At 38.1% G+C, this 27,220-nt stretch overlaps 1 protein-coding gene across 1 annotated transcript in view; it reads right to left on the reverse strand.

Annotated features, from left to right (window-relative positions):
• Positions 1-27,220, reverse strand: part of EMB (embigin) — a 105,464-nt gene that overhangs the window by 22,884 nt on the left and 55,360 nt on the right. The window contains exons 2-3 of the mRNA XM_021076596.2: positions 25,987-26,392; positions 13,639-13,728 (exon numbers count right to left, since the gene is read on the reverse strand). Coding sequence (XP_020932255.2) covers positions 13,639-13,728; positions 25,987-26,392 — 496 coding nt within the window. The remainder of the gene's footprint in view (positions 1-13,638; positions 13,729-25,986; positions 26,393-27,220) is intronic.

The raw sequence follows: 27,220 nt of genomic DNA on the forward strand, positions 1-27,220 counted from the left end.
AAGTGCTTTGTGAGCACTTGCTTGAAATAACTCCTCCTGTAATTCCAAAATTGCTGAATTGAACTTTATGCCCAAAAAACAAAACAAAACAAAAACCGTAGGTGTAGAAAGACCTAAACAAGATTCATTTATAAAGAGGAAAAACTGAGTCAGTAAAACTGAAGGAATTTATATGGTTCAGCATATGTACGTGCGGAAATTATATGAGGTACTAGGAACAGGAGAAAATGATTCAAAGTCTACTGTATTTGGTCCTGAGCTTTCTGTTTTCTGTAGTTTTTTTTCTCACTTCACCTTTAGCTGTTAGGATACCTTTAAAATTTGGTCCTGTCTGTCAAAGAAACTTTGTTAGCAAATTTCTTAAAAGAGTTTTCTACACAGTTTCAGTTCTCACCCACACTCTCATTTAAATATAGCATTCTCATTTATATATAGCATATATTTAAACATAGAAAGTGCTTTCTCCTAGGTTAAAAAAGACCTGTTTAACCTAATGATCTCTTTGCAAAGCTCCTGTTTTACTTAATGTCTCCGAAATATCAGCTGTTGATGGAGACTACTGACTCCTTGAAATTCCCTTTACTCCGCTCCTATTTCATGATCCTAACATTTTAATAGCCACACCAGTTCTTCCAACTACCCTATGAATGTCTATCTCCCTTGGGGCTTTGCTCCCTTGGGGTTTTACTCACTCCCTGTTGGATTCGAATATTATTTCTAATATCCTTTATTTGTAAAACCTTTTTTTTTTTTTTGGCTCCATTCAAAACTTCTTGACCCCCCACATCTCCAGTTGTCTGTTGAGCATCTAAACCTAGATATCCCAAAGGTTCTTCAAACTCAGAATATCCTAGGGAGATGCATTAGCCTTCTCCTACCCTGATCCCTAAGAATTCACATCTTTAGAATCCAGTTGATTCTTATCTCTTAAATGTCAATCAGGTTTGCCCAGTTGTCTCCACCCTATAGCACTTCAGTGGGATTGAGGACACACTACCCCCAAAATGCCATACCCTGGTATTACTGAATATTTTCAACTGAAGTACTTTGTAAAAACAGAAGCAGGAAGCTCCCTCTGACATTCCCCCTGCCCTTCTCCTCTGAAACAGGTCATAAAACCCTCGTGGGAGAGGTACCCTCCCTATAACTGGGGGAAAGGAGCATCCTTAGCTCCTAAAGACAAAGGGACACATAGAAGAATTCTATAAATAGGGTTTGTTAAATTTCCTCCAGTTTATTACACTTACCACATACTCTCTGATCTATCATATTCCCCCACAACTATCCACTCTTCATCAAGCCTAGCATAAAAATACTCAAATTTAACTGTTTCCTTGGGTCTTCATTTCCTTATGAAGGATGCTGTGGCATGTAAAACATACCAATTTGTATGCTTTTCTCCTGTTGATTTATCTTTGTTAGTTTAACTTTTAGATCTAAGTCGGGGACTCGAAGAGGGTCAAAGAAAACTTTTTCCTCCCCTACACCTTCATTATCTTTCACTAGGACCAAACAAATGACCTCCCAACTTCTCTTCTCTACAAGTTTCTTTTCCTCTCCATGTTTTCTGTAACAACATATAAGTTGTCCTTCTAAAGTAAAACTCAGGAGTTCCTGAGATGGCTCAGTGGAAACGAATCTGACTAGCATCCATGAGGATGAGGGTTCGAACCCTGACCTCGCTCAGCAGGCTGTGGATCTGGTGTTGCTATGAGCTGTGGTGTAGGTCACAGACGTGGCTTGGATCCTGAGTTGCTGTGGCTGTGGTGCAGACTAGCGGCTACAGCTCTGATTCAATCCCTAGCCTGGGAACTTCCATATGCCACGGGTACAGCCCTAAAAAGACAATCAATCAATCAATCAATAAAAAGTAAAACTCAGATCATTTATCTGCTCTTATTAGATACCTTTCATTTGCAAAAAAAAAAAATAATAGTGACAATACTTAAAAAAAATTGTGGTAGTGACGCTTAACAGGAGACTTATACTCTTATGTGTAGGCACAATGTTATGCAGTAGATCTCTAGAACTTATTCATCTTGCATAAGTGAAACTTAGTACATTTGACTAATATGTCCCCATTTCCCACTCTCTTCAGCTCCAGGCAACTACCACTCTATTCTCTGCTTCTGTGAATTTGACTATTCTGGATACCTCTTATATCACAATAGCCAAGATGCTGTTGTTTAAGATGTGGAAACAACCTTATCAACTATCAGTGAATGAACAGACAGAAACCAATGTGGTATATACAAACAATCGAACATCACTCAGCCTTAAAAAAGAAAGAAATTCCTTTGGCATTATGTGACAACATGGATGAACTCCCATGCCCAGTGAAATAAGGCATACTTTATAAAATATATAAAATCTCCAAGTCCTCCCTCTGTGATTCCACACATATAGAGAGGTCTGCATTCTGCAGTCTGTGTTCATAGAACTTACAGCCTTTGTTGGTACTGCATGGAGAAGACTGAACTGGACTGGTGTACCCCCATGCTTGGCATTTGAAAGGAAAACAACCTATAGAGAAAAGAGGGGCCTCAGGAGGTCAGATTTGTGGTTTCCAGAGGAGAGGAGTTGGGGGAAAGGAAACTGGATGATGGCCAAAAGGTACTGAATTCCAGTTATAAGATAAATAAGTACCAGAGATGTAATGTACAACATGATAAATATAATCAACACTGCTGTATGTTACATATGAAAGTTGTTCTGAGTTCTCATCACAAGGGACAGTTTTTTTCTTTTTCTTTAATTTTGTATCCATATGAGATGATGGATATTCACTAAAGTTATTGTGGTAATAATTTCATGATATGTAGGTTAAATCATTATGCTGTACACCTTAAACTTAGATAATGATGTAACTGCTAGTAATACCGCAATAAAACTAGAAGGGAAAAAAAGTATATGGACTTTTATTTAAGTCATTTGTTATCTTCAGAGAAATGGCAATAGTTAGATCGTAATTGGTCCATTTAGGAGTCATATCACTTGAAATAAAAATCTACTGTGTTCTTATATAAAAAATTAAAAAAAACGGAAAAAGTCAATTAAAATTTTGTACATAGGACAGTGTTTCCCAAATGCTATAAAAGTAGGAACTCTTATTAAAAAGAGTTAACTACACTACAACACATAGCACTGGTAAGCTGGGGCGACTCTGATTGAAGCGGAGAGAGACATGATAAATGTGGCTCTCCTTCATATTGCCATATAAGTCAACAAGGTCCCTAGAAAAATCAGTTCTACATCCTAAAACATAGATGGAAAATGCAGAATCCTTACAGAAACAGCCAGAAAGCCACTCTAACATGAGTCTAACACCCCTATATAAAAATGGGGCAATCAGTCCTATTTTTAACATGCTGTTGCTCCATTAATGTCATGCTTCCTACCATATGGAGTTGAATTGATTTTATAAAATAATTCCTCTGTATAACAATAAAATATATCTTACACTGCATATTCAGATTTGTAAAATAATGTAAGAATATTGCTCTCCCAAATTAAATCTCATATTCAAATAAAGAATTATAATCATCTTTTTAAATTTAGTTCTTCAACAGGTGATTTATGTCATCTGACCAGTGTGATACTGAGATACAATCTAAAAAACATGTGGCTTCTGAATTTCATGTGCTTAAAAAGTAAAATCACCAATGTGTACAGAGAAACCCAAAAGGATATAAGTTCAACTTGAGTATAAAAATTATAAAAATATATAATAAAATCATGTGTGTCTATATGTATACACATATATGTACATATATAAAGTATATAAAATCTCCAAGTCCTCCCTCTGAAATTCCTGAAGACTTATGAACTATGGTGTTATATGAACATAGCTTATGTGAAACCTTTGGGAATTTTATACAGGTATTCTCAAAATAAAGAGAGAAATACTAGAAAAAGGGACAATTTCTACACAAATTAAGACAGGTTAACCGAACATAATTCATCAAACATTTATCAATATTCTGGAAGATGTACTTAAATTACTCAAGAAAAGATGCTGGCCGAAAGAAGTTCTACTGGTCAGTCATTATTTTCTTCTACTTCAGTTATAATGGTTATTTCTATACTTTCTAAACTAATTTCTAAGATCATTTTAAAGAAAAATGAAAAAAGATTTATGGTTCCATTCAAATTTTAGAAAGGTCTATTTCTTTTTGTTTCAACAATGTAATATTTAATTTGAGGATATAGCATTTATTCATAATCCAATAATCAAATATATTTTTCTCAGCAAAAGAAATAGAACAAATAGTACTGCAACTACTGTTTATATTAGTTATAGAGAAACTACAGCAAATAGTTAAACTGTTTTAGTAATCATATAGGTTAGTAATATTTCCACATAATTAACACAGAGTTAATCCAACACTATAGCAGTGGACTATTATATCTGGATAACCAAAATCTGAACACCTTTTCCAAGTTTTGGTGAGAGGCAAAACCCCCTCACTTACTCACTATGGAAGCCGAAAAGCCAGATATTCCTTTTCCTTACCCCTGTGAGTGACACTTGCCTAATCAAGTCTCCTACCTAGGACTTTTAAGTTAGAGAAGGTGACTTCAGGACCTAGGCAGAATTGAAAAATTAATCACAATAGCAACAGTAGGTTTATAGCAGTGATAGACATCATTTGTTCATTTACACATTCATTCAGTGCTTATTTATTGAACACCTACTATGTGCCTTACATTTATTCAACGATTTTATCCCAAATCTACCATGTACCTTTATTCTAGAGACATTGAAAGTCCAGTGCTAGCAGTAATATCTTAACCAGACTATTTCAGGGTGTCTTCGTATTTGTCCTCTTTAAGTTCCTGGCATATTCCAGAACTCTACTTACATCCTAACCATAAAACTGTTAGAAGAAAACACAGAGGAAGAAGCTTCTTGACATTGGTCTGGGAAATGATTTTTTTGGATATGATCCCAAAAGCACAGGCACTAAAAGCAAAAATAAACACATGGGGCCACATCAAACTAGAAAGCTTCTACACAGCAAAGGAAATTAAAACACTGTACAGAAGGGAGAAAATATTTGCAAACCATGATCTGAAAAGGAGTTATTAATCAAAATCATGATTTGAGGTACTAATCAAAATATATAAGAAACTCAAACAACTTAATAGCAAGAAAACAAAAAACTCAATTAAAATATGGGCAAAGGAACTGAATAGCTATTTCTCAAAAAAGACATAAAAATGGCCAACAGATGTATGAAAAGGTGCTCAGCATCACTAATCATCAGAAAAAATACAATTCAAAACCACAATGAGTTATCACTGCATACCTGTTAATATGGCTGTTATCAAAAAGTCACAAGATAAGCGTTGGTTAGGATGTGGAAAAAGGAGTACTGCTGTACATTGTTGGTATAAATATAAGTTGATAAAGCTATTATGGAAAACAGTAGAGAAGTTCCTCAAAAAATTAAAATAGAACTGCCAGGAGTTCCCTGATGGCTCAGTGGGTTAAGGATCCAGTGCCACTGTGTGGCTCAGGTCCCTTCTGTGGCACAGGTTCAACCTCTGGCCTGGGAACTTCTATATGTCAGGGGTACAGCCAAAAAAAAAGAACTGCCATATGATCCAACAATCCCATTTCTGGGTATATAATAAAAGGAAATGAAATCAAGATCTGGAAGAAAGATTTGTACCCCCATATTCATAGCAGTATTATTCACAATAGCCAAGATATAAAAACAACCCAGATGTCCAATAGAAGAAATCTTAAAGAAGATGTGACATGCATACACTCATACAGGAGTATTATTCTACCTTGAGAAAGAAGGAAATTGACTTTTATGATAAAATGGATGGACCCTGACATTATGTACATTATGTTAAGTAAAATAAGACAAATACAAATACCATGTAATTTTACTTATATGCAAAATCCAAAAAAAAAAGTTGAATTCACAGAAGCAGGCAGGAGAATGTTGGTGTTGCCAGGGACTGAGGAGGGGCGGGGATAAGGAGATATTGATCAAAGGGTACAAAGTTGCAGTTGTGTAGAGTGAATAAGACTAGGGGCTACTGTACAGGCATGAAGACTATACTTAATAATACTGTATTGAACACAAGAAATATGCTAAGAGATTTTGGGTGCATTCTTCACACAAGAAAACAGCTATGTGAAAAGATGATATGTTAATTCGCCTGACTGTAGTAGTAACACATTTATATATAATCATGTTGTACATCTTAATTATGTGCAATTTTTATTTTAAAAAAAAGGAAATTTTGACTGTAATAGATATCCTAAGGCAAATGAGATCTAAATCACAGGTGACAATACAGTATCATAACAATACTAATTCTCCCCCAAGTTAATACACAGATTGAGCGAAAACATCAGTCAAAATCCAGAAAATACCTGTATGGAACTTGATTCCAAAAAGAAATCCATATGAAAGAGTAAAACTCTAGGAAATAGGAAAAGCTATTTTTTTTAAAGAACAAAGATGTGATGTTTCAAAAATTAATTTGTTAATGATGCTGGAAAACACCAATAAAATTAATGGAATAAAATAAGCAGAATTTTTTCCTATTGCAAGTTGGAAACTGTTAGTGGATTAAGCTACCATTAGATTTGTTTTTTAATAGATTGTAAGAAATTATCAAAGTACAGCACATCTCTTAGATGTAGATGCTGCTTGACGTGTGTACATGCATGCTTTGTATCATCAGTTTATGAGGTAAGTTTATTCCTTACTTTGGTAGCACTGCAAAAAGTTTGAAAAACATTTAAGCAGTAGAAAAGTAAAATAGCACATGGGGGAGCTCCCGTCGTGGCATAGCGGAAGCAAATCCGATTAGGAACCATGAGATTGCGGGTTCGATCCCTGCCTTGCTCAGTGGGTTAGGGATCTGGCATTGCCATGAGCTGTGGTGTAGGCCAGCAGCTACAGCTCCGATTAGACCCCTCGCCTGGGAATCTCCATATGCTCCAGGTGCGGCCCTAAAAGAAAGACCAAAAAAAAAAAAAAAAAAAAAATAGCATATGGGAATTTGGAAGATGATTAGGGTGGTATTTCAAAGCAGTTGGAAAAAGAACGATTCAATAAAGGACATTGGGATTTATATAAAATAATAAGTTAGTGCTCTATCATACAGAATACATGAAACTATGTTTTAAATGGTTTTAAAAAACTAAAGGTTCAAAAATTCCTATTAAAAATTCTTATGAAAATAATAGAAAATATATAAATGAGATTTGTACACAATAAAAAAAATGAAAATTTAAATACAAGTGAAAATATTTACGACTTTTATACAAAGCGCAGATTGGTACTAAAAATTTAGAGCTGTCTCATTTAAATAAACTGAACCATATATAAGCCCAATAGGAAAATGAATAAAGAATACTAACAAGTAAGTACACACATATATAAATGTTTCTCACTCTGGAATGCAAATGAAAACAACAGTGGTACAGCTTTTCACACTCATGATAGCAAAGAGTTTAACGCTATCAAGGTTGGTCAGGATCTAGGGAAAATTATACTCAGATATGCAGGTAGGGGAAGGGGCCAATTGTCAAGATACTCTGGAGGGCAATTTTCAAGTATCTATTAAAAATGTGCATAGTTTCTAATTCAGCAGTTCTACTTGTGGTATTTGTTCTAGAGGAACACATACAACCATGTCCAAAAAGACATGTAGAAATGTTTACTGCTACATGGTTTACAATTTTATGAGAAAAAAAATGAGTAAACTAAACATTAACAGAAAAATATCCAAGGAAGCTGGTATATCTATACTGTGCACACAGTAAGGAAACAAGCTAGATCCATAGGTCATATGGCAAGAATGCCACGAACTAATGTTGAAGGATGACAAAAAAGCAGTTTTCAGAATGATACATATGGGTTTACATCCATATTGAAGAATATAAAACGGATTTCCCATGTAGCTCAGCGTGTTAAAAACCTGACTAGTATCCATGATGATGCGAGTTTAATCCCTGGCCTCATTTGGTGGGTTAAAGAATCCTCGAGCTGTGGTGTAGGTCACAGACAAGGCTCAGATCCGTGGTTGTTGTGGCTGTTATAGGCAGCAGCTCTGATTCAACCCCTAGCCCGGGAACCTCCGTATGCCACTGGTTATGGCCCTAAAAAGATAAAAAATAATAAAATAAAATTTAAAAAAAGAACACAAAACAATACTATATATAATTTCTCTGGTTACATACATACACACACACGGAGCAGAGGTTACCACTGCAAAAGAGAGCAAGCTGATACAGAAGCAGTTAAGTAGTCAAGTCCGACAAGTTTTGTCTTTATCCCCAGAAGTTCTATTTGGCTGTATCTCAAACATGATTTCTCTTTTCTCCCCCCTTTCTTTTAGTTTTATTGAGATATTCTTGACATATACCACTGAGTAAGTTCACAGTGTACCTTGAAGATACTCCCCCAAAAAGTGGTTGTTTTTTTTTTTTCTAAATAGCATCATATTTTTACTCAAGTTTTTCATGTTTCAAATATTTCTTCTTTTGGAGTTCCCGCTGTGACTCAGTGGTTAACGAATCCGACTAGGAACCACGGGGTTGCGGGTTTGATCTCTGGCCTCGCTCACTGGGTTAAGGATCTGGCATTGCCCTGAGCTATGGCATAGGTCGCAGATGTGCTTTGGATCCCATGTTGCTGTGGCCATGGTTTAGGCCAGCAACTACAGCTCTGATTCGACCCCTAATCTGGAAACTTCCATATGTCATGGGTGCAGCCCTAAAAAGACCAAAAAGAAAAAAAAAAGAAGAAAGAAAGAAAAAGAAAAAAGAAAAGAAAAGAAAGAAAGAAAATGCAGCTGGGAGGCTATCATGCATATGGTTGCAAATGGTTCCTGCATCGCTGAGAACTTACATTTTCTGAACTGTATCAGATTAAAAGGATACCACCAGCAGTTCTCAAAATGCCTAGCAGCTGCCAGCTGTAGCCTTAGAGTCTCAAGGTCTCCACTGTTAATTATGCAGCCATTTCACACCCCAACCAATCTTTGTTTAACAAGCACCCTTACTTCTTGCCAGCTCCAGTTAGAATTCTTGACAACTTATGTTAATTTTGTGGTTTTTGCCTTTATAAGCCTTCCCTATTATGGGAAGAGCTGTTTGAATCTGTCTCCTGGACTATAATCCTCCATTTGGCTGAAGTAAAACTCTTTTCCATTCCTATTATAGATTGGTTTGTTAATTATATCTGTTAACAGTACTTAGCTACATATTTAAAAGAAAGTTTGCTATATTTTAGATTTCCTTTGTGTGGCAAGAGAATTTTCAGATTCCCTAATTTACTGTGTTGCTGGAAATAACATTTTAATATTTCTTAAAATGAATTTATTTTTTATGATGATTTTTATTTTTTCTATTATAGCTGGGTTACAGTGTTACATCAGTTTTCTACTGTACAGCAAGGTGACCCAGTTACACATACATGTATACATTCTTTTTTTAATTATTTATTTTAAAATAATTTTAAAATGGTAGATACTTATCAGAGAAACAGAAACAGTACTTCTCTATTTGTGCTTTTTTGAAGAGGTAAGCTTTGACTTGATTCTCAAAGACTGGTAGGATTTGAACATCCACAAAAGGGAAGGGAAAACACGAGATTATAACTGATCAGGTTCCTTGTCCCACTTATGTGAGGAGGTTCCATGCCTATTACTCAGCACGATCATCTAACTTTTAGGTGAGATTTGTTTATTAAATGTTATCATCATGTGATTATCAAATCATCTGTCTTCCTATGTTGAAGGGACAGGGAAGAGTTATACAGCTATTCTTTTTTTACGTGTAGAGCAGGGATTTTCAACTGAGGATATTTCTGCCCCCATGGGAGATGTGGCAATATCTGGAGACATTTTCAGGTGTCACTGCTTGGTGGATGCTACTTAAATCTAGTGGGTAGAGGCCAGAGATCTGCTCCACATCCTATAATGTCCCAAATGTACTCCCCCCAACGCTAAAGATATCCAACCCAAAATGTCAGTATTTATGCTGGGAAACCCTAGTGTGAAACAAAAGTTGCTAATAGCTACCACCAATGGCATCACTATGGTAGATCCCTCTTCCACCTTTTTCACTCTCTGCATGTATTAGTTTTCACATTTTTTCCTCTGTACATCAAGAGTCTACATAAGATTTGATGAGTGGTAGTCTGCTTCTGAGAAATATCATAAACATTTGCACCTCACTGGAGTCATTCTAGGATCTTCTCTGCAACAAAAGGTCTGAGTAGCCAAATATAAGGGACACTTGCTTCTTTTCTTTTTCTCAATCTCATTGACCAGACACTTGAACCTGGAATCTGAGTGGTCCTAACCCAGAATTCTTGCCTAGATGGTCTAAGCAACATGGCCACCTTTCCTGATCTTCCTTAATCTTTCCAAATTTACTCTGTACCTTAATGTACAGATCTGTAGCTCCAAGGCCAGCTTTGTCTACCTCCTTGTCTTACCAGGTCTTTGCCAGGACAGCAGTTCATCTCTCAAAATGGTAAATAAAATGTGCTGCTGGGGAGAGCCTAAGCCAACATTACCAGGGTGGTCAAGTAAACTGCCAGCTGCTGTTTTGATTTTTAACCTGTTTGGTTAAACTATAACATACTGATGGGGACACCAAACACTGTAATATGCACAAAGAAAGAAAAAATAAATAAAATAATGAACACTCTAATTGCTATAATACAATGAACTCCAAATATTGACATTGGAAAACCTCACACAGTGATATAAAAATAGCCCATTATTAAAAGATCAATTTTTGAAACCCAGTATTATCAGACAACTGGAAAAAAACACTTTATTCTTAGTCAATTATACTTTTACAAATATACTCATTATTTCAGCAGATGCACATTCTAAGACAAACCAATTTAGCAAAGGGTGATGAAAATAGCTTTGTTTTCATTGTTTTTGAAACTTTTTACATGGTTTCAAAACTAATTTAAGTTTGCTAAAAATTGTGTTAATGACATTGCTGAAAGAAATGAGTAATTGGGCATTAAGAAAGGCTGCACAGTATAATGGTGCCAGACTGTCTGGGTTCAAAATCAAACTCCCAACTTACCACCTGTGACCATGGTCAGTCACTTAATCCTCCTTGTGCCTCTTTTTCCTTAGCAGCAAATTACAAATAGTAATAGCACCCATTGCTTAGGGTTCTTATAAGGTTTAAACTAGGTTATATTTAGAAATACATACCTGGTACATAGTCAATACCATGTGTCTGTTAAGTAAATGATTAGTAACATTTTAAAAACATAAAGCAAATAAACAATTAGGCTTTCATGAATCAAAGGTCATGTTTTTCCCCACTCTCCCAGGCAAGTGATCTGTTTCCCAGTTTCATGCATCTTTGAGTAAGTGTGCTAAGAACTGGGCCAGATGTTGTCATGTTGGTCCCAAATCTGCAGCTAATGTACTACATTTGGATCTCTCTATAAGAAACATTTTATCCTAACAGATCATCTTGTAAAATGGCCAGAGGGAAAGAGAAAATAATAAGTAACAACACAAATGCTAAGTACAATTCAAGTAAACAATATGACAAAATGTGAAAACATTCTATTTATGAAGTAGATTAAAAATCCTAGTGATAGAAGAAAGAAGAAAGCCTGTGGTTCCTATTAAGTGTACATGCATCTTCAGATTTAAATTCTATTTTTCAATAAACGCAGTTCCTAAAACCAAACTTCCTGATGGCAAGACAACCAGAACAATAACCTACATGAGAAGGGTCACATCTAGGTCACACCTCAGAGATCCTGTGTTTCAAAATTAATGTCAGATCTTTTCTTTTGTCAAATAAAAACAAATCCAGACTTAAGGAGAGTCTTTATTCCAAAAGTCTATAGGAAAAATGCTCCAAGCTTTGGCTCTACAAGTATTTCAGAATCAAACAGGAAAAAAAAAAAAAAAAAAAAAAAGAAAGAAAAAACCTTTACCGGAATTCCCGTTGTGGTTCAGCAGAAATGTATCCAACTAGGAACCATGAGGTTGCGGGTTCAATCCTTGGCCTTGTTCAGTGGGTTAAGGATCTGGCATTGCCATGAGCTGTGCTGTAGGTTGTAGACGAGGCTCAGATCTGGTGTTGCTGTGACTCTGGCGTAGGCCAGCAGCTACAGCTCGAATTAGACCCCTAGCCTGGGAACCTCCATATGCTGCGGTTGTGGCCCTAAAAGAACAAAAGACAAGAAAAAAAAAAAACCTTTTCCTTTATAGGGAGGAGTAAGTGGGCTAGCAGGACATTTTGAGAAAAAAATGAGGTAGTCCAGTGAGTGGAAGCAGACAGCACACTTGGGTTGTGGTCATGCATTTACCGCTTTCTCAGACTTGGAGCCAGTCGAAATTAAGGGGTCTAGAGGAAGAGAATAGCCTGACTACAGTTTGATCAGGCCAAGGCAGAAGGTGAGTAATGGACAATGGTGAATGCCTACTCTCATGAACATTATAGGAATACTGGTTTTAATAGCAGGATCAGAATAAAGGAGTGGTTAGGAGTGACCCTCCAAATAGGCTAAGTAAATACCAAACAGGTAAGTAAATAACCAGCCTGACATCTACTACAAAATCCACTTTTTCTCTCTCTTTTGACACCTGATCCTTTTTTCCTCAGGCTCCAGTTATACCGGATAAGTGAGGGGTATGCTGCTGCCAGCATAATCAAGGTAGTGAAAGGATTTGCAAAATTCTGTTCTCACATAAAGCTCTCTCAAAGAAACATTCCATCTGAACAAAGGAAACCAATAACTAGAACACACAATAGGTAAAAGAACAAGTAGAAACACAGGAATGTTGTAATTACTTTTTACAAGTAGGAACAACCTCCGAATACTGGCATGAAGACATTTGGGGACAAACAAGGGTTACACAAAGTCATAAACATAATCTTTTATTAGAAAACTCACTGCCAACATTCCACTGGTATCAGAAAGGGGGGAGGGCAACACCTTTTATTCATATGAAACAGAAAGAGAAACAGTTCTTAAGACTAGAGGGCAGTTAAAGACTGGACATATAATAGGATAAAACGTATTGACTCAATAAACGGGCTTAAAATTCTATACTTCAATATTGTTACTAAAACTCACACTCATTAAGGAACTCTGAGATTTCTTTTAAAACACTGAACTACAAAACTGAAAAGAGAAAGCAGAACTGAGTTTTACTTCAGGATTCTTTACAAGGTTTGCCATAGCACTGTCACTGTCAGTGTCACAGATAGCATCTTTAATTTCTTTCCTGAAAGGTCTTCCAGTAGGTACATGAAATCTCCTCTCAGTGCAGAATGATTTGAATGGATGTGCCAGTAAGATGTGATGAAAACTTAAGAGTATCTGCAAATCGAGATGAACCCTCCCTTCTTCCCAGGTGTCCTTCTGGAGAGCCTTTCTTAACCCTCCCATGCCTGGACCAGCTGCCTCTTCCCTGCACACAGAGCACATTGTCCTCATCACATTAGACTCCCGTCACACCGTACTATAACTGCGTGAGATACTGGTGTGTTTCTCCCACCAGACTCTGATCAAGGATTAGTACTTTATGAGGCAAAATACAATGGCTTAATTAAAAATAAAAAATTATTTGGACATTATATTATTTGAAACATGATACATTTACCAGTCAGGGATATGTTATGACTCTCCAGGGAAAGGTTCGAGTATTTTGTCATCATTTCTTCCTGAATAGGTGGACTTGTAAAAGGTGAAGCTATAAGAAAAAGAACATGTGATTACCAGTTATTATCAAATGACTGTCTAAAAACTAGTTCACAGCAGCCAAAATGGTATTAATAAACTATTCATGAAAAACAATGTCTTCAGGAAGCTCTGATCAACTAAGTCTTTCATGTTCCACAGACATGCAGAAATATACAGAGCTCTTAAATACAACAAAATTTCCAATTCTTTTGTGTTCTTTTTTTACTGAAAAACCCCCACGGATTTACATCAAGTGGCGTAAAAAAAAAAACAAAAACAAAAAACTTTACTTTTTTTTTTTTTTTTTTTTTTTTTTTTTTGGTCTTTTTAGGGCTGTATCTGTAGCATATGGAAGTTCCCAGGCTAGACAGGGATTGAATCAGAGCTGCAGCTGCTGACCTACACCACAGCCAGAGCAATGCTGGGTCCTTAACCCACCAAGCAAAGCCAGGGATGGAACCCACATCCTCATGGATATTATTTGGGTTTGTTACCCCTGAGCCACAAGGGGAACTCCAAAAAAACACCTTTCCTTTTTTTTTTTTTTTTTTGTCTTTTTTGCTATTTCTTGGGCCGCTCCCGCGGCATATGGAGGTTCCCAGGCTAGGGGTTGAATCAGAGCTGTAGCCACCAGCCTAGGCCAGAGCCACAGCAACGCGGGATCTGAGCCGCGTCTGCAACCTACACCACAGCTCATGGCAACGCCGGATCGTTAACCCACTGAGCAAGGACAGGGACCGAATCCACAACCTCATGGTTCCTAGTCGGATTCGTTAACCACTGTGCCATGACGGGAACTCCACCTTTCCTTTTTGTATCCTACAATTTGTCGTTTCTTTATAAAACATACATGAAGACACTGAGAAAGCAGGTAAGAGTGCCAGACCAAAAAAAAAAAAAAAAAAAAAAAAAAGACATAGAGCATCTGAGAGAAGATGAGAAGACAAAAGGGACAGAGAGACCATAACAAAGGGCATAAAAAAGGATGAAGAGAGAGAGCAAGTGCCAGGCACTAGAGGACAGAAAGGATGAAATGGATACAGTGAGAGTCTGTGCTGCTCTTTGCCTTCCAGCTATGGTGACAGTCTAGTAGGCCCCATACCAAACTGACTTAGGGTTTTCCTCTGTCACTTACCTCTTCTTTTGAAAACTTTGATCAAAGAAACACGGTTTCCATTTCCACCTGTCCTACTCTCCTCAAAGATTCTTTTTTTTCTTTCTTTTTTTTTTTTTTTTCCCACACTAGCTACTCTTTCTTTGACTTTTGGGCACAGCCTTTACCTGCCATGAATACTACCCTAATCAAGTCAGAGAAGGAGGAAGGTTTGTTATTGTAAACTTTGGCTGCATTCTTAAAACTTTTCTTTGAATTTAAGTTAAACCTGGGCCTGTTTTTATTCCAGATTTTTAATACTCTGCTCAGAAAATTATTCTTAGTGTAAGGTTAGATTTCTAGTTCTTTCCTTATATGTGTGAAAAATGTTATTAAAGCAAGCGATCACTTTTGTTGCTTCAGCTTATACACAGCTCTTACAATATTGCCTCATTAGGTGTTTCCATAGTGTAGTGGTTGTTACATTCACCTCACAATATTGCCTAATAAACAATCTACCTCACAGAACCTAGCTCTCCAGTAAGCCATGTTTCAAAGTTTTGATCCCTTGTAATTCCGTTGTGGAAAGCAGGATGTATTTTCCCATAAAATAATCCTTTAAAGAGTAACATACCTAAATCACATTACCTCTGACAATGATTATTTAGGAAAATATGCCCTGAGTTTCTCACTGGGCTTTCGGGAATACAAAACTTCTCCTTTACCTACACCTGATATTCATTCATTCATTCCATTCATTCACATTCTCTCTCTCTCAAACACACACACACACACACACCCACACACACCACTGCCAAAAAGTTTCCCGTCAGCATGAAATCTTTTTTTTTTTAAATTATTGGGCATAGCTCACTTAGAGGTTGTATTAAAGAGAAAATACCTCGGGAAGATCAAGGCAGATGCTGTTCACTTCTGGACAGAAAGCCGGAAGGTGCAGATGGGAAACAAGGAACTGTTCTACGATATAACCTGGTCTGTGAAGGCTGCAAACATAAACTTTGATATCTTTGCTTCCTTTGCTAGGGAGACCTTTTTCTTGGCCTAGCCTACTGCAAAGCAAAATTCTGTCAAAATTCACCACACTCTTTATTCCTGAAACAGGCCCATAACCCTTTTGAAATGGTCTCACATTTTTATTATTGTTATTGTTATTATCATTTTTATTATTATTATGTACAGTATCCATGGTAGTACATGTGACATAAGCTGGAAAAAATGCCATCATTCTTGTGCTTATTTTACTTAAATAAGGATGCTGAAAAGGAAGATGAATCTAAGTAAACTATGTAGCTGGAGAGCTATATAGATCATAATAATATCGGTTTAGGCCCACAATCTGTGACTGAGAATAATTAAAATTTCAGAGTAGCACCCATTCATAGTATTGACTATAACTAGCCTGTGTATTGTATACAAGTTGGCATGTGAGCTACAGAGTATGAGCTACATCTTCTGGGGGACTTTGGAGGTGGAATAGAGATGGAGATAATGCCAAGGAGATGAGCTCTAAGGATGGGGTTATTTTCTCATTTTGCATCATCAGGATGTGTATGGTGGGCCCACCTGGGACCTACATTAGAACAAGGAGAGAAAAGGGACGAGCCTTAACTTTGGCCAAATCTAAGCTTATGAAAGTTGAAAGAATAGGAGGAAAAGGAAAAACCAAGCCTCAAGAGCAGGGCATTCTGCAGGAGGTGTTAGAATAGTATATATCTTTGTTTAGCCAAGATATTTTTTTAATCAAAAAAGTGAGAATGTAAACCTTATTGCATTCAGTAGGAGGACAGCTGGCAGGAGGCTGACTCAGCTGACGTTGGTGTTTAAAGGAAATTGGCAGGAGACTCAGGCAGATGTGGTTTGGATACTTCCCTGAAAGGATTAAGTTGAGTCACAAAAAGAAGTACAAAATGGAGAGGCAGGAGTCTGTATCCTGATCCAAGTTCTGCCCCTGACTCGTGACTTGGAGTTTCATTTAATAGAAAAAGAAGGGGGGATCAGGAGGCTGGGTAATACTGAGTGATGGTGCCAAGATCATAATATGCCTTCCTCTAGTTATCATACTCACTCCTCTCTTAATCACTGCTTGAGAGGTTCCACTCAGCGTTCCTTTACAGACGGTGGCCACAACACCAACATAAAACTGTAGCTTCTAATACTTGTGCCAGAGATTCAAAGATTTTTCTCCCTTCACTGGGAGATTGGGCATGAGGGTGCTGCATCAAATAACTGAGTAACATTCTGATTTTCACCTATTATTTTTTCATGTGAAATATCAAAATGGTCTCTATTGAGGTATCTTTCACCAATTTCATTTTCAAGTAGACATTGCTAGAAAGGTTTATAATTTATGTTATTAACATTTTAAATGAAATAAACATGCTAAAATTTTGCCTCAATTTTTTGTTTATTTGTTTGTTAGCTTTTTAGGGCTACACCTGCAGCATATGGGAGTTCCCAGGCTAGGGGTTGAATCAGAACGGCAACTGCCGACCTATGCCACGGCCACAGCAACACAGGATCCAAGCCATGTCTGAGACCTACACCACAGCTCATGGCAACCCTCGCAAGTGGGTCCTTAAGCCACTGAGCGAGGCCAGGGATTGAACCTGCATCCTCATGGATACTAGTCACTGAGCCACAAGGGGAACTCCTCACCTTAATATTAAGGTAGGATTTTCACATATTTAACTTTGGGGCCCTATTTAACTGAAGTAAATGGGAAGAAAAAAAGAGGATAAGCAACATGAGAAAACTGCACTGGGTTTTAAGATTTGCTTTTACTTATGTCAGAAAATAAGTTCAACTCTACCTCTGTTTAAGAATAAGCATTTTCTCTAAACCTCCCCAAAAATCTCTTATTATATTTTAAATTCTTGGAAGGATATGGACATCATTTAGAGAAAGGTGTAAGAAAAAGCTATTAATAGGGTGAATACCATTCCCTGTCTTTCTTTCTCATCCAATGTATTGATTGCTATCAACTTGTATAATTAAAATTATTTTAATTTTAGTGTTCTGATATGTAGCATTATGTGTAACCCAGTTACAGAAACACAATAACCTGGGAATGGATAATGTATATTATTTATAAAATAGAGTTCTGGAAGTCAAAATACATTTCCCCATGGAAGCAGTACTATATATAATCATGAGATCCCATGCCAAATTGCGAAGCCACTTAAGCCATGATATAGTTGAACTACAGCATTAAAATATCTGATTACCAATATTGCTTATAAATAATGCATTTATGTTACCAAATCACTCCTTGAAAATCTCTACTCATAAAAGTTGGTAGAAAGTTGCTTTTAATCAGAATTTTGGCAGTCTGGGGATTTGGTGGATTTAGTGTTCCCCAAAAACAGCGTCCCAAAGATTCTGCTGAGCCATGAAAGTGTTTTAAAGGGAAAGAGGGACATCATCTTAGTTAATCATTGAGATGGGGGGTGGTCAGAGTTGTGGCCATCCCTCACTGTGCGCAGGCTCATATGCAGGCTTGTCAACTCCTCACGACCTTTCTTGAGATGCTATCTCGTTCACACAGTTTGCGAAATTACTGAAGGGGAAGTTAGGGAAAAGATCTGGTCATCTGCTAATTACTTATTCTTCATTTCTACTTCTTTGATCTATGGAAAGAACCAACAGGTTAGGCAAGGTATTTTGCGATCAAAAGATTTGAAAGGTGTGCTAGGGCCAGACATCAAAAGATTTGAAAGGTGTGCTAGGGCCGAGATGAGCATGAGGGTACCTGGTTTGAGGTTAATGGCAGACAAAAGGGTACCTCCTGCAGAGATCTCTTTCTTTCAAAGAGCTCTTTGTAGCCAAAAGCTGCTAACAAATCCCTCCTTGTCAGAACATCATTCCATTTCTATGGAACTATGGAAAATGTTAGTCTTCTGTAACCTCTCCACACTGACACAGGACATCATCTTCTTAAAGTAGAAGATGTCAACATGGGTCTGTAGCATCTCCTTGCTGACCATTATAGTTGCCTGCAGGGTTCTGCTTGGTCCATTTAGAGTTCTACTTCTGGGTTCTAGAAATATAGTAGTCCTATCCCCTGTTCATAACTGCAGTAGTAAAACAAAGAGCTGGGAAATAAGGCCACCTTGATTCCTAAACCCCAGAGAGAATTTGTCAAGAAAAGAAAAGAGAAGAGGAGAGGAGTTTTGGCAAGAAAATAAATTCCTGATGGGAACATTTATAAGTCAGACTTTCTATGTCAGGGACAGGCAGCAGTCCAGATAGAGAGAACTCACATATATATATGTATTTTTCTTTTTTTCTTTTTTTTTTTTTTTTACATAGTATGGGAACTGCTGGACAAAAAGGCCATTTTTAGACTAGTTTAAAAAAAAAAGAAAAGAACAATTAAAAAACCTAATGACAAAAACAACGTGCATTTGTACACAGCCTTATAAAACTATTTTTAAAACTTAGTCATATAGAGATACAAATTGAACTTTCCTTCAAAATATGATTTTCACAAGAAAATATATTTTGAGGGACATTGGGGAAACGCATGTTTCAGACTATCTCTACATGGGTCATTAAAATATTTTAACATTGAAACTTATACCAAATAAAACTCTTAAAAATATAAAAACCCAAAGGTTTGACTAGGATTTCTGCTCTTTCTAGAGACTGGATTTTTTTTTTTTTTTTAATGTTTCATCCACTCTTTGATAAGACTTGTATTTTGTTCAGTGGCTCTTAACTAGGGGTGGTTTTACCCCCACGCCATCACCACCACCAGGGGACATTTAGCAATGTCTGGAGACATTCAGGTTGTCACATCTTGGAGGTTACTACTTCTGTCTAGTAGAGTATATTAGTTTCCAAGGGTTGCTCTATCAAATTACCACAAATATGCTGATTTAAAACAAGTGAAGTTTATTCTCTCATAGTTCTAGAGGCTAGAAGCCTGAAATCAAGCTGGAGGGCCTTGCTCCCGCTAAAGATGCTAGGTAAGAATTCTTCCTTGCCTCTTCCTAGCTTCTGGAGGTTGCCAGCAATCCTTGGCATGCCCTGGCTTGCAGCTTTATCACTCTAACCTCTGGCTCCATCTTTAAGTGGCCATCTTCCCTCTGTGTGTCTGGGTCTCTATATCCAAACCTCCCTCTTCCTTCTCTCATAAAGACCACAATCACTGGATTAAGGGTCTGTCCTAATCTAGTATGACCTCGTTTTACCTTGAGTACCTCTGCAAAGACCCAACTCTCAAATATGGTCAATTTCAAAGGTACCAAGGGTCAGGACTTGAACATATTTTTTGGGGGGACACAACTCACCCACTACAAAGGTAGAGGCCAGCAATGCTGCTAATCATTCTACAGGATATCCCCCCACAACAGAGAGTTATCCAGCCCCAAATGTTAGTAATGCCAAGGTTGAGAAACCCTGATTTCAAAACAGGTACATCTTCAACCCTGTACAGGATGTTTTTTAAAAATCTTCAAATGTCCCTGCGGCCCTGAGGTCCTGTTTCGTATAGCTTAAGTGCAGATATTTAAGAGCATGAACGTTTCTTGCAGCCCTTCTTTGTCAACCACACCCTCCTGCCTGGGGCCTATTTTGAGGATCTTTTTGGAAGAGGCATCAAGTAGGGTGGGCGGAGTTTTAAAATGCAAACCAGGAAACCAGTTACAGATATTAGCTAGCCCCAGGCTCTTGGCTAAATCACAGAAGCACTCTGGGCTTCAAGATCAATCAGATGAAACATTTAAATTCCCTTTCAGGATCTCAGAACTATGTAGTTATATGGCTATGGTAAAAAGGATTCTACCTTGGGAGTAGGGATACATTAGTAATGATATAACCACAACTTTTTAAATGTCAGAAAAGTGTTATTTTCAATTAAAAAGGAAACACTTTTTAAAAATAACATCTATTATTTCTATACTAACAATATATTATTTGGGATGTTTATTCATGAATAGTGATTATGTTTTACTAGGAGTAGCAAGTCTATTTTTAATAAAACATTGTGAGGTTTTTTTCTTCTACGTCAATGTGTGTGTCCTAAGTTGATTATTTCTAAGGCTCACCTAATATTGTGAAATATGTGAGGCCAGCTCTTTAAAAGTAACTTGCAAAGATTATAATCTAGGACAAACAGCTTCAACACTTATAACCTGTCTCTGTTTGAAGACAAATACCCTTTGGAAAATAGTACCTAACAAACTGATGATCGTTTCTCAACTATCCCTGTGGTTTGTCTGTGTTAACGCAAGTTTTTTCTCACAGTTGAAATTCTTTGTTGCTTTTCAAGCAATCTCAAACTAACAGAAAAGTCTCAAGTACAAAATAAAGAGTATTTTCCCTGAACCACTGGAAAATAAGCTGCTGACTTAATGACTGTTCAACCTTGGAAACATTACAGTATATTTCCTACAAAGGACATACCCACATCACCCCCACAACTGCATTAGCATTTATGCACTACCATCCTACACTTTATCTAAGTTCAACAAAAGTCTGTATAGTGTACTTTTTAGCCAGTTTCAGCTCAGGATCACATGCTTCCAGGAGCTGCCATGTCCCTCTACTCTCCTTCACTCTGAACAGCTTTTGTCCTTGACATTTATGACAGTTTCAGGATATATGTTGTATAACGATTAGATTCAGAGTAGACATCTTTGGCAGGAGTATTACAGAAATGATGTTGTGTTCTTCTCACTGCATCCTGTCAGATAACACACAATTTTTATTTCTCTCTTTACTGATGATTTTCACTTTGATCATTTGATTAAAGTGGTGCCTGCTAGGCTTCTCCACTTAAACTTACTCTTTTTTCCCTTTACATCAGTGCCAATTATGTGGGAAGTTACTTTGAAAGTACATGATATTTTGTGCCTCATCAAACTTTAAATTCATTTAATTAATTTAGTTCAGTACGTATTCATGAATACCTATATAATTCAATGGACAGTATGCAGTGGATATGGATACTAGTCCATTCATATTATTATTCACTTTGATACCCAATTTATCCCATATTTTTCCAGTGGGAGCCCCTTCACTCTGGCTTCTATATCCCTTTGATATCACCCAACATTCTTTGACTACTTCATTGTTTTCTGGTACAAGGTGTTCCAGGCTTATCTTATCCTTTTGCTGCTCCAGTCCTGAAATCAGCCATTTCTACAAGTCTTAATTATTAGTAAAAAAATATATTTAGAATCAAGATTTGGGTTCTAAGTATGCCCATCACTATTGGGAAATGATTGCTCCATCTCAGTGGACAGATCTAAGAATACATGCATGCATATTCATACACACATATGCAACATATACATATATATGGGTATAATATACATACATATATACAGTAGGCTCTTGAAAAATGGGAGTTTGAACTTCAAAGGTCCACTTGTTTGTGGATTTTTTTCAATAGTAAATACTACATTACTACACAGTACAGAGTGGGTTAAATCCTTGGATACAAAGGGACCACACTAAGAGGGCTAACTATAAATTATACGTAAATTAACTCTTGTGTTGTTCAAGGGGCACTTATAAATATATATGACATATATATATAACAGATATTCAAACATATACATGTTTATATCTATGTATCTACTTATATAGATATATATACAGACATAAGATAGATAGGCAAATATTTAAAGTCATGAATTTACATTAATACTACCAATTTCAGTCCAACACCATTAGGTTCATTTTAGTTTGCCCTGTTCCTCTGTTCCCTTCTCTAGAGAAAAACCTAGGTTCTATTATCCTTACTAGTTTATTTGATCAATCCCTCCTCATATTACTCATCTCCCAATGCAGCTGCCACTCTTGGCCCCAAAGAGATGTCTTCCTGACCTACTCAGGTTCCAACATCCTGCACTGTCTCCTGCATGCTTTACCTTCATCCTGTGCTCAGGATCAGACACTGCATGTCACTGCAGCAGAGAAGCTCTTAGCCCCCTGGGAAGCTCTGAGGCCTGGTGCCAGGCCGCCCTTCTGCGGGAAGGCCCACTTCTTATGCTTAGGCTGTAACACTCTACACAGGGCTGCCCTCCTACCTGGATGCCATCCTGACTGGGCTCACTTTCTAATTCCTGATCTGAGCTCTTTGGGTCCCTTCATTGGGGTGGGGCTGGGGGATGCCTCTGCATTTCCCCACCTAATGCTATAGAACCCATTCCCAGAAGGAAGGGAAGGAGACGGGTTAGAGGTAGGGATGAAGACCAGGAAGAGACAATTCTTAACAAATGTATATATAATGTAATTTTAAATGTTATAATTTAGGGTCAAAATTTTGATGCATCAGATACAACCCTATTAAAGATAGGCTTATATTTAATCTGTTTCTTTAAAAACTGCTGAAGTTTTCTACTTAGAGATTAGCAATGTCAGACACATGTGGGTACTCTAATAATATTTGTTCCAACAAATATTTATTAGTGGGCAGTTACTATGTGGGTTGGGGGGAGTCTTTAAAAAAACAGGGGATTGATGAAGGGAACATATAAGCAATATCCTCTAAAAGTTAAAAATGATCATTCAAATGGCTCCACTGCAGACATTTTTCAAGTGATAAGCATGACCCATTCCTTCAATTTGTTCCCCCTTCAGAGTAATAATAATGGTGTTTATTCCTATTTATGTAATATTTCTCATTCATAAAGATATTTTACTTATCTTATTTAATTAAAACAGCCTAAAAGAGTTAAGGTGAGTCCTTGTGCCTAACTTCATTCCAGAACTGAGACTGAGCCAGTGTGCACTTTAGCCCAAATTAAGCATTTGTATCCACTCACTCTGTTCTCTGTCATGATTCCAAACTTTCATACACATTCCCAAGTATCTCTGAGAGACAAATGAGTATTGGGTCAGATCTGGGGCCAGACTGAAAAATGCTAAATTTCCTGCTCCACTGCTTAATTAATCATGTGTACTTGACAGATTATTTAGCCTCCCTAAATTCCAATTTCCTCATATGAAAGTCAGGAATAATAAAAGTTAACCGTAGGGCTATAAACTACATAGTGCAATGCCTGGCACACAGTTTTTACATGGTAAATATGATAAATTTACAATAAAATAGGATAACCATTTTTATTATTAAAATTTGGCCCAAATCCTTATAGAACACATATCTCCGAGTAGTTCAAAAGCACCAAGTGAAAAAATAGCCAGTACACTTCACAATGGTCTTTAGCAAAGAGGAAAATGAATCTTCATAGATCATGGAGTCCCCGTGGTGGCCCAGGAGAAACAAATCCGACTAGTAGCCATGAGGATGCAGGCTCGTTCCCTGGCCTCACTCAGTGGGTTAAGGATCCAGCATTGCCGTGAGCTGTAGTGTAGGTTGCAGACATGGCTCGGATCTGGAGTTGCTGTGGCTGTAGCTTGGATTCAATCCCTAGCCTGGGAACCTCCATATGCCACAGGTGTGGCACTAAAAAGACAAAAAAAAAAAAAAAAAAAAAAAAAAGAACATTCATAGATCAGTACAGCATCTATAAAATGAGATGAGATTGCCTCACAAGTTTTAATCCTGCCGTAAAATGAGATGCTAACGTCATGCTTTTAATATGTCACATTATTCCATAAATTTAGCTTACGTGGAGCTAAAAGGACAGGACTTACACTCCATACATACATCATTCTATTTAAGTACAACTTTGTTAATTCATTCCACTTTCATTTGTTTCCTACGTTTTTTTCCCCTTGAGAAGCCCACTCTAAGTGTCAATTTAAATCTGACTCTGTGATACCAACAAAATAAATACCTACCCAACAGTGCGCTCTCTAGGCTGTATCATTTTAAAGCAGTGATTTTCAACCTACTTAGGATCACATGATTAAAATTACATGGGAGCTTTTAATAAAACTCCTCATGTCCAGGCTGAATCCCAGGCCAAGTGAATCAGTTTTTGACTAGAGTATCCAGGTATCAGTAATTTTAATGCTCACTAGTAATTCCAACAGCCAGGTGGGGAACCAGAGTTCTAGGACACACCTAGAATGCCCTGATGTCAGAATTTCACTATCGTCATGTGAAACATAGTTGAATCAGGGATACCCTCAGGGTGAAGAAAATGCCCTTGACCATTCTTTATAATTGATATGAATGAAAAAGAGAAAGGTGCCTAGAAGGTGAGAAAAGGAAATTTAGAAACTGAGGCGAACCAAAATGTTTTGTTCAGGTTGTTAACAGCTAAGCCTTTAAAAGAACATTTGTTTAAAAAATGAATATTCTTATTATTTGACTATCTTTCCATCTTTAAAGTATCTTATAAGAATCTATATGCTATAAACTCATAAAAATTAATCCTTATGAAAGGTTAAAAATTAATCCTTATGAAAAGTTAAAAATTTGTGTAGGATAACATTCTTAGTTACTGATGGGCAATATCTGTCACCTTGGGAGGTAGTCTATCATCCTAATTGGCCACTGATACTAGGACATTTATAACACAGGAACTTGCATTAGTAAGTAGATTAGACAGAATACTTTCATCATAAAAAGTAATTATAAGGAAGTGGACCTAAAATGGCAATTCTGATGTTGGTTTGGTAATGTTTTGCCCATAAATCCCTCTTAGTTCAGAGTGTCTTAAACAAAACTACCATCGAAACCAAAACAAAACATGTTCTTTGTTTTCAGAGACCATGGTTAAAGGAAGATACATATATACACATTAGCCTGGAGTCTCAGGGCTTTGTTTGTTTGGTTGTTGTCTTGTTATTTCAAGTCAGCTCTAAAAAACATCCTCAAAGCTTGCCAGGAAAGGAGGTGAAATTTAATCCTCACTATCACTATTCAAACGAAGGGAGCTGGCCTTGGGAAATGGGGCCTTCAGAAATCCTGCCACTTAAGCAGAGGCCAAGTCGCTGCTTAGTTCCCGCCCCCACCCTCGCGCCCTGTTCCTAGGAAGACCCAGACAATGCCCCACTACCCACGCCCCCGTTTTCTCGGGGCGCTGTTCATTCCAGAGGCACGGCCTGGAGAGGAGGAGCTCCAAGCTGCACCAGTTTCCCGTCCAGTTTAGATAACCCAAGCGTGGCCAATGGGCAGAAGCAGCCACCGTTCCCCACCCGCGGTCGCCAGCAAACCGGCTCCTCGGCTTCCCGATCCCCGCGCGCCCCTCTCCAGCGTTCTCCGCCCACTCCTTGGCCCTCCAACCATCACACCTGACGGATGGCCGTCCTCCAAGCTCCGACGCACAGCGGCCAGGAGGCCCAGGAGGAGCAGCGGCAGGGAAGGTGCCTGGGGCCCTCGCAGGCCAGGGAGAGAGCGCATGGCGCCCGCGGGTCTGCGCGGTCCTCGCGCACCGCCGTCGGTGCCTGGAGTCGCTCTGCACACTAGCCGGCTGCCAGGAGTTGGAGCAGGACACTTGAGAAAAGGCGGAGTGGGAGGGGCCGACCGTCCTGCCCTCCTACCCCAAGACACTCGCAGCGCCGGTGACCGACCCAGAACTGCGCCCAGCCCTCCATCAATTATGCAGCGCGCAGCCCGCAGCAGGCAAGCCCGGATGTGCAGCAGGCAGCACCCTGCCGCGTCCTCGCCCACCTCCGTCCCCTCCGCCCCCCGGGGTTGCTAAAGGAGATTGGGAGGGAGATTGCTAAAGACGCTGGACAGGTGACGCCTAGCCCATCTCCTCTGGTACTATGTACATATTTAAAGGGTATATCTGCAGGCTACACTTTACAGTTCATTTGAAGTAAGGTTCACTTATTCACTTTGGTGGGACAGAGGGGAGAATGGAGAACACTTTTCAGCTTCCCTAGGCCAGCCCATTCCTAGTTAAATAAGGAGGCTTATATTTGCACTGGTAGAAGGAACTACCCAGCTAGCTGCCCAGCATCCTCCACTAATCTGTCTTTGCTCTGCCCAGCAGTTCCGTACGCTTGTTGCGTGCGCACACACAACCGCTCAAGTCTCTGAAGGCTCAACTGGTTCTTTCTAGATTAAGGTTTCAGAATCCCAGGGCCCCACGGTGTTGTTTTTCTTCTTCTTTTGTTTGCTTAGCCTAGCAGTGTTTGAGAAGCCACCTAGACCTTGAAAAACAAAACTGTGGAAAAGTAGGTACTATATAAAATGCACAAGCCTGTTGACCTTAGTCAGACTCCAAGACAGTTTAAGATGATGCTATCCCTTACTTACTTGAAATTTTCAATGTTCCCGACCAAATAAAATAAAACTGAAAGTTACTTGCCTTATCAGAGAGGGGAGGAAGAATCTACATTACAACATAAAGGGGTGGTAAGATGTGATGGTTCTCCAGGATGTAGTAACACATTAAAAGATATTTTTATTTTTTTATCTTTTTTATCTAGGGCCGCACCAGCAGCATATGGAGGTTCCCAGGCTAGGGGTCTAATCGGAGCTATAGCTGCCGGCCTACACCAGAGCCACAGCAACAGG

Source organism: Sus scrofa, chromosome 16 (assembly GCF_054392235.1).
Source record: "Sus scrofa isolate SSC_HxYL_T2T_F1_AM1 chromosome 16, Sscrofa_HxYL_maternal_Yorkshire_Landrace_v2.0, whole genome shotgun sequence".
In the NCBI taxonomy this organism is placed as follows: Eukaryota; Metazoa; Chordata; class Mammalia; order Artiodactyla; family Suidae; genus Sus; species Sus scrofa.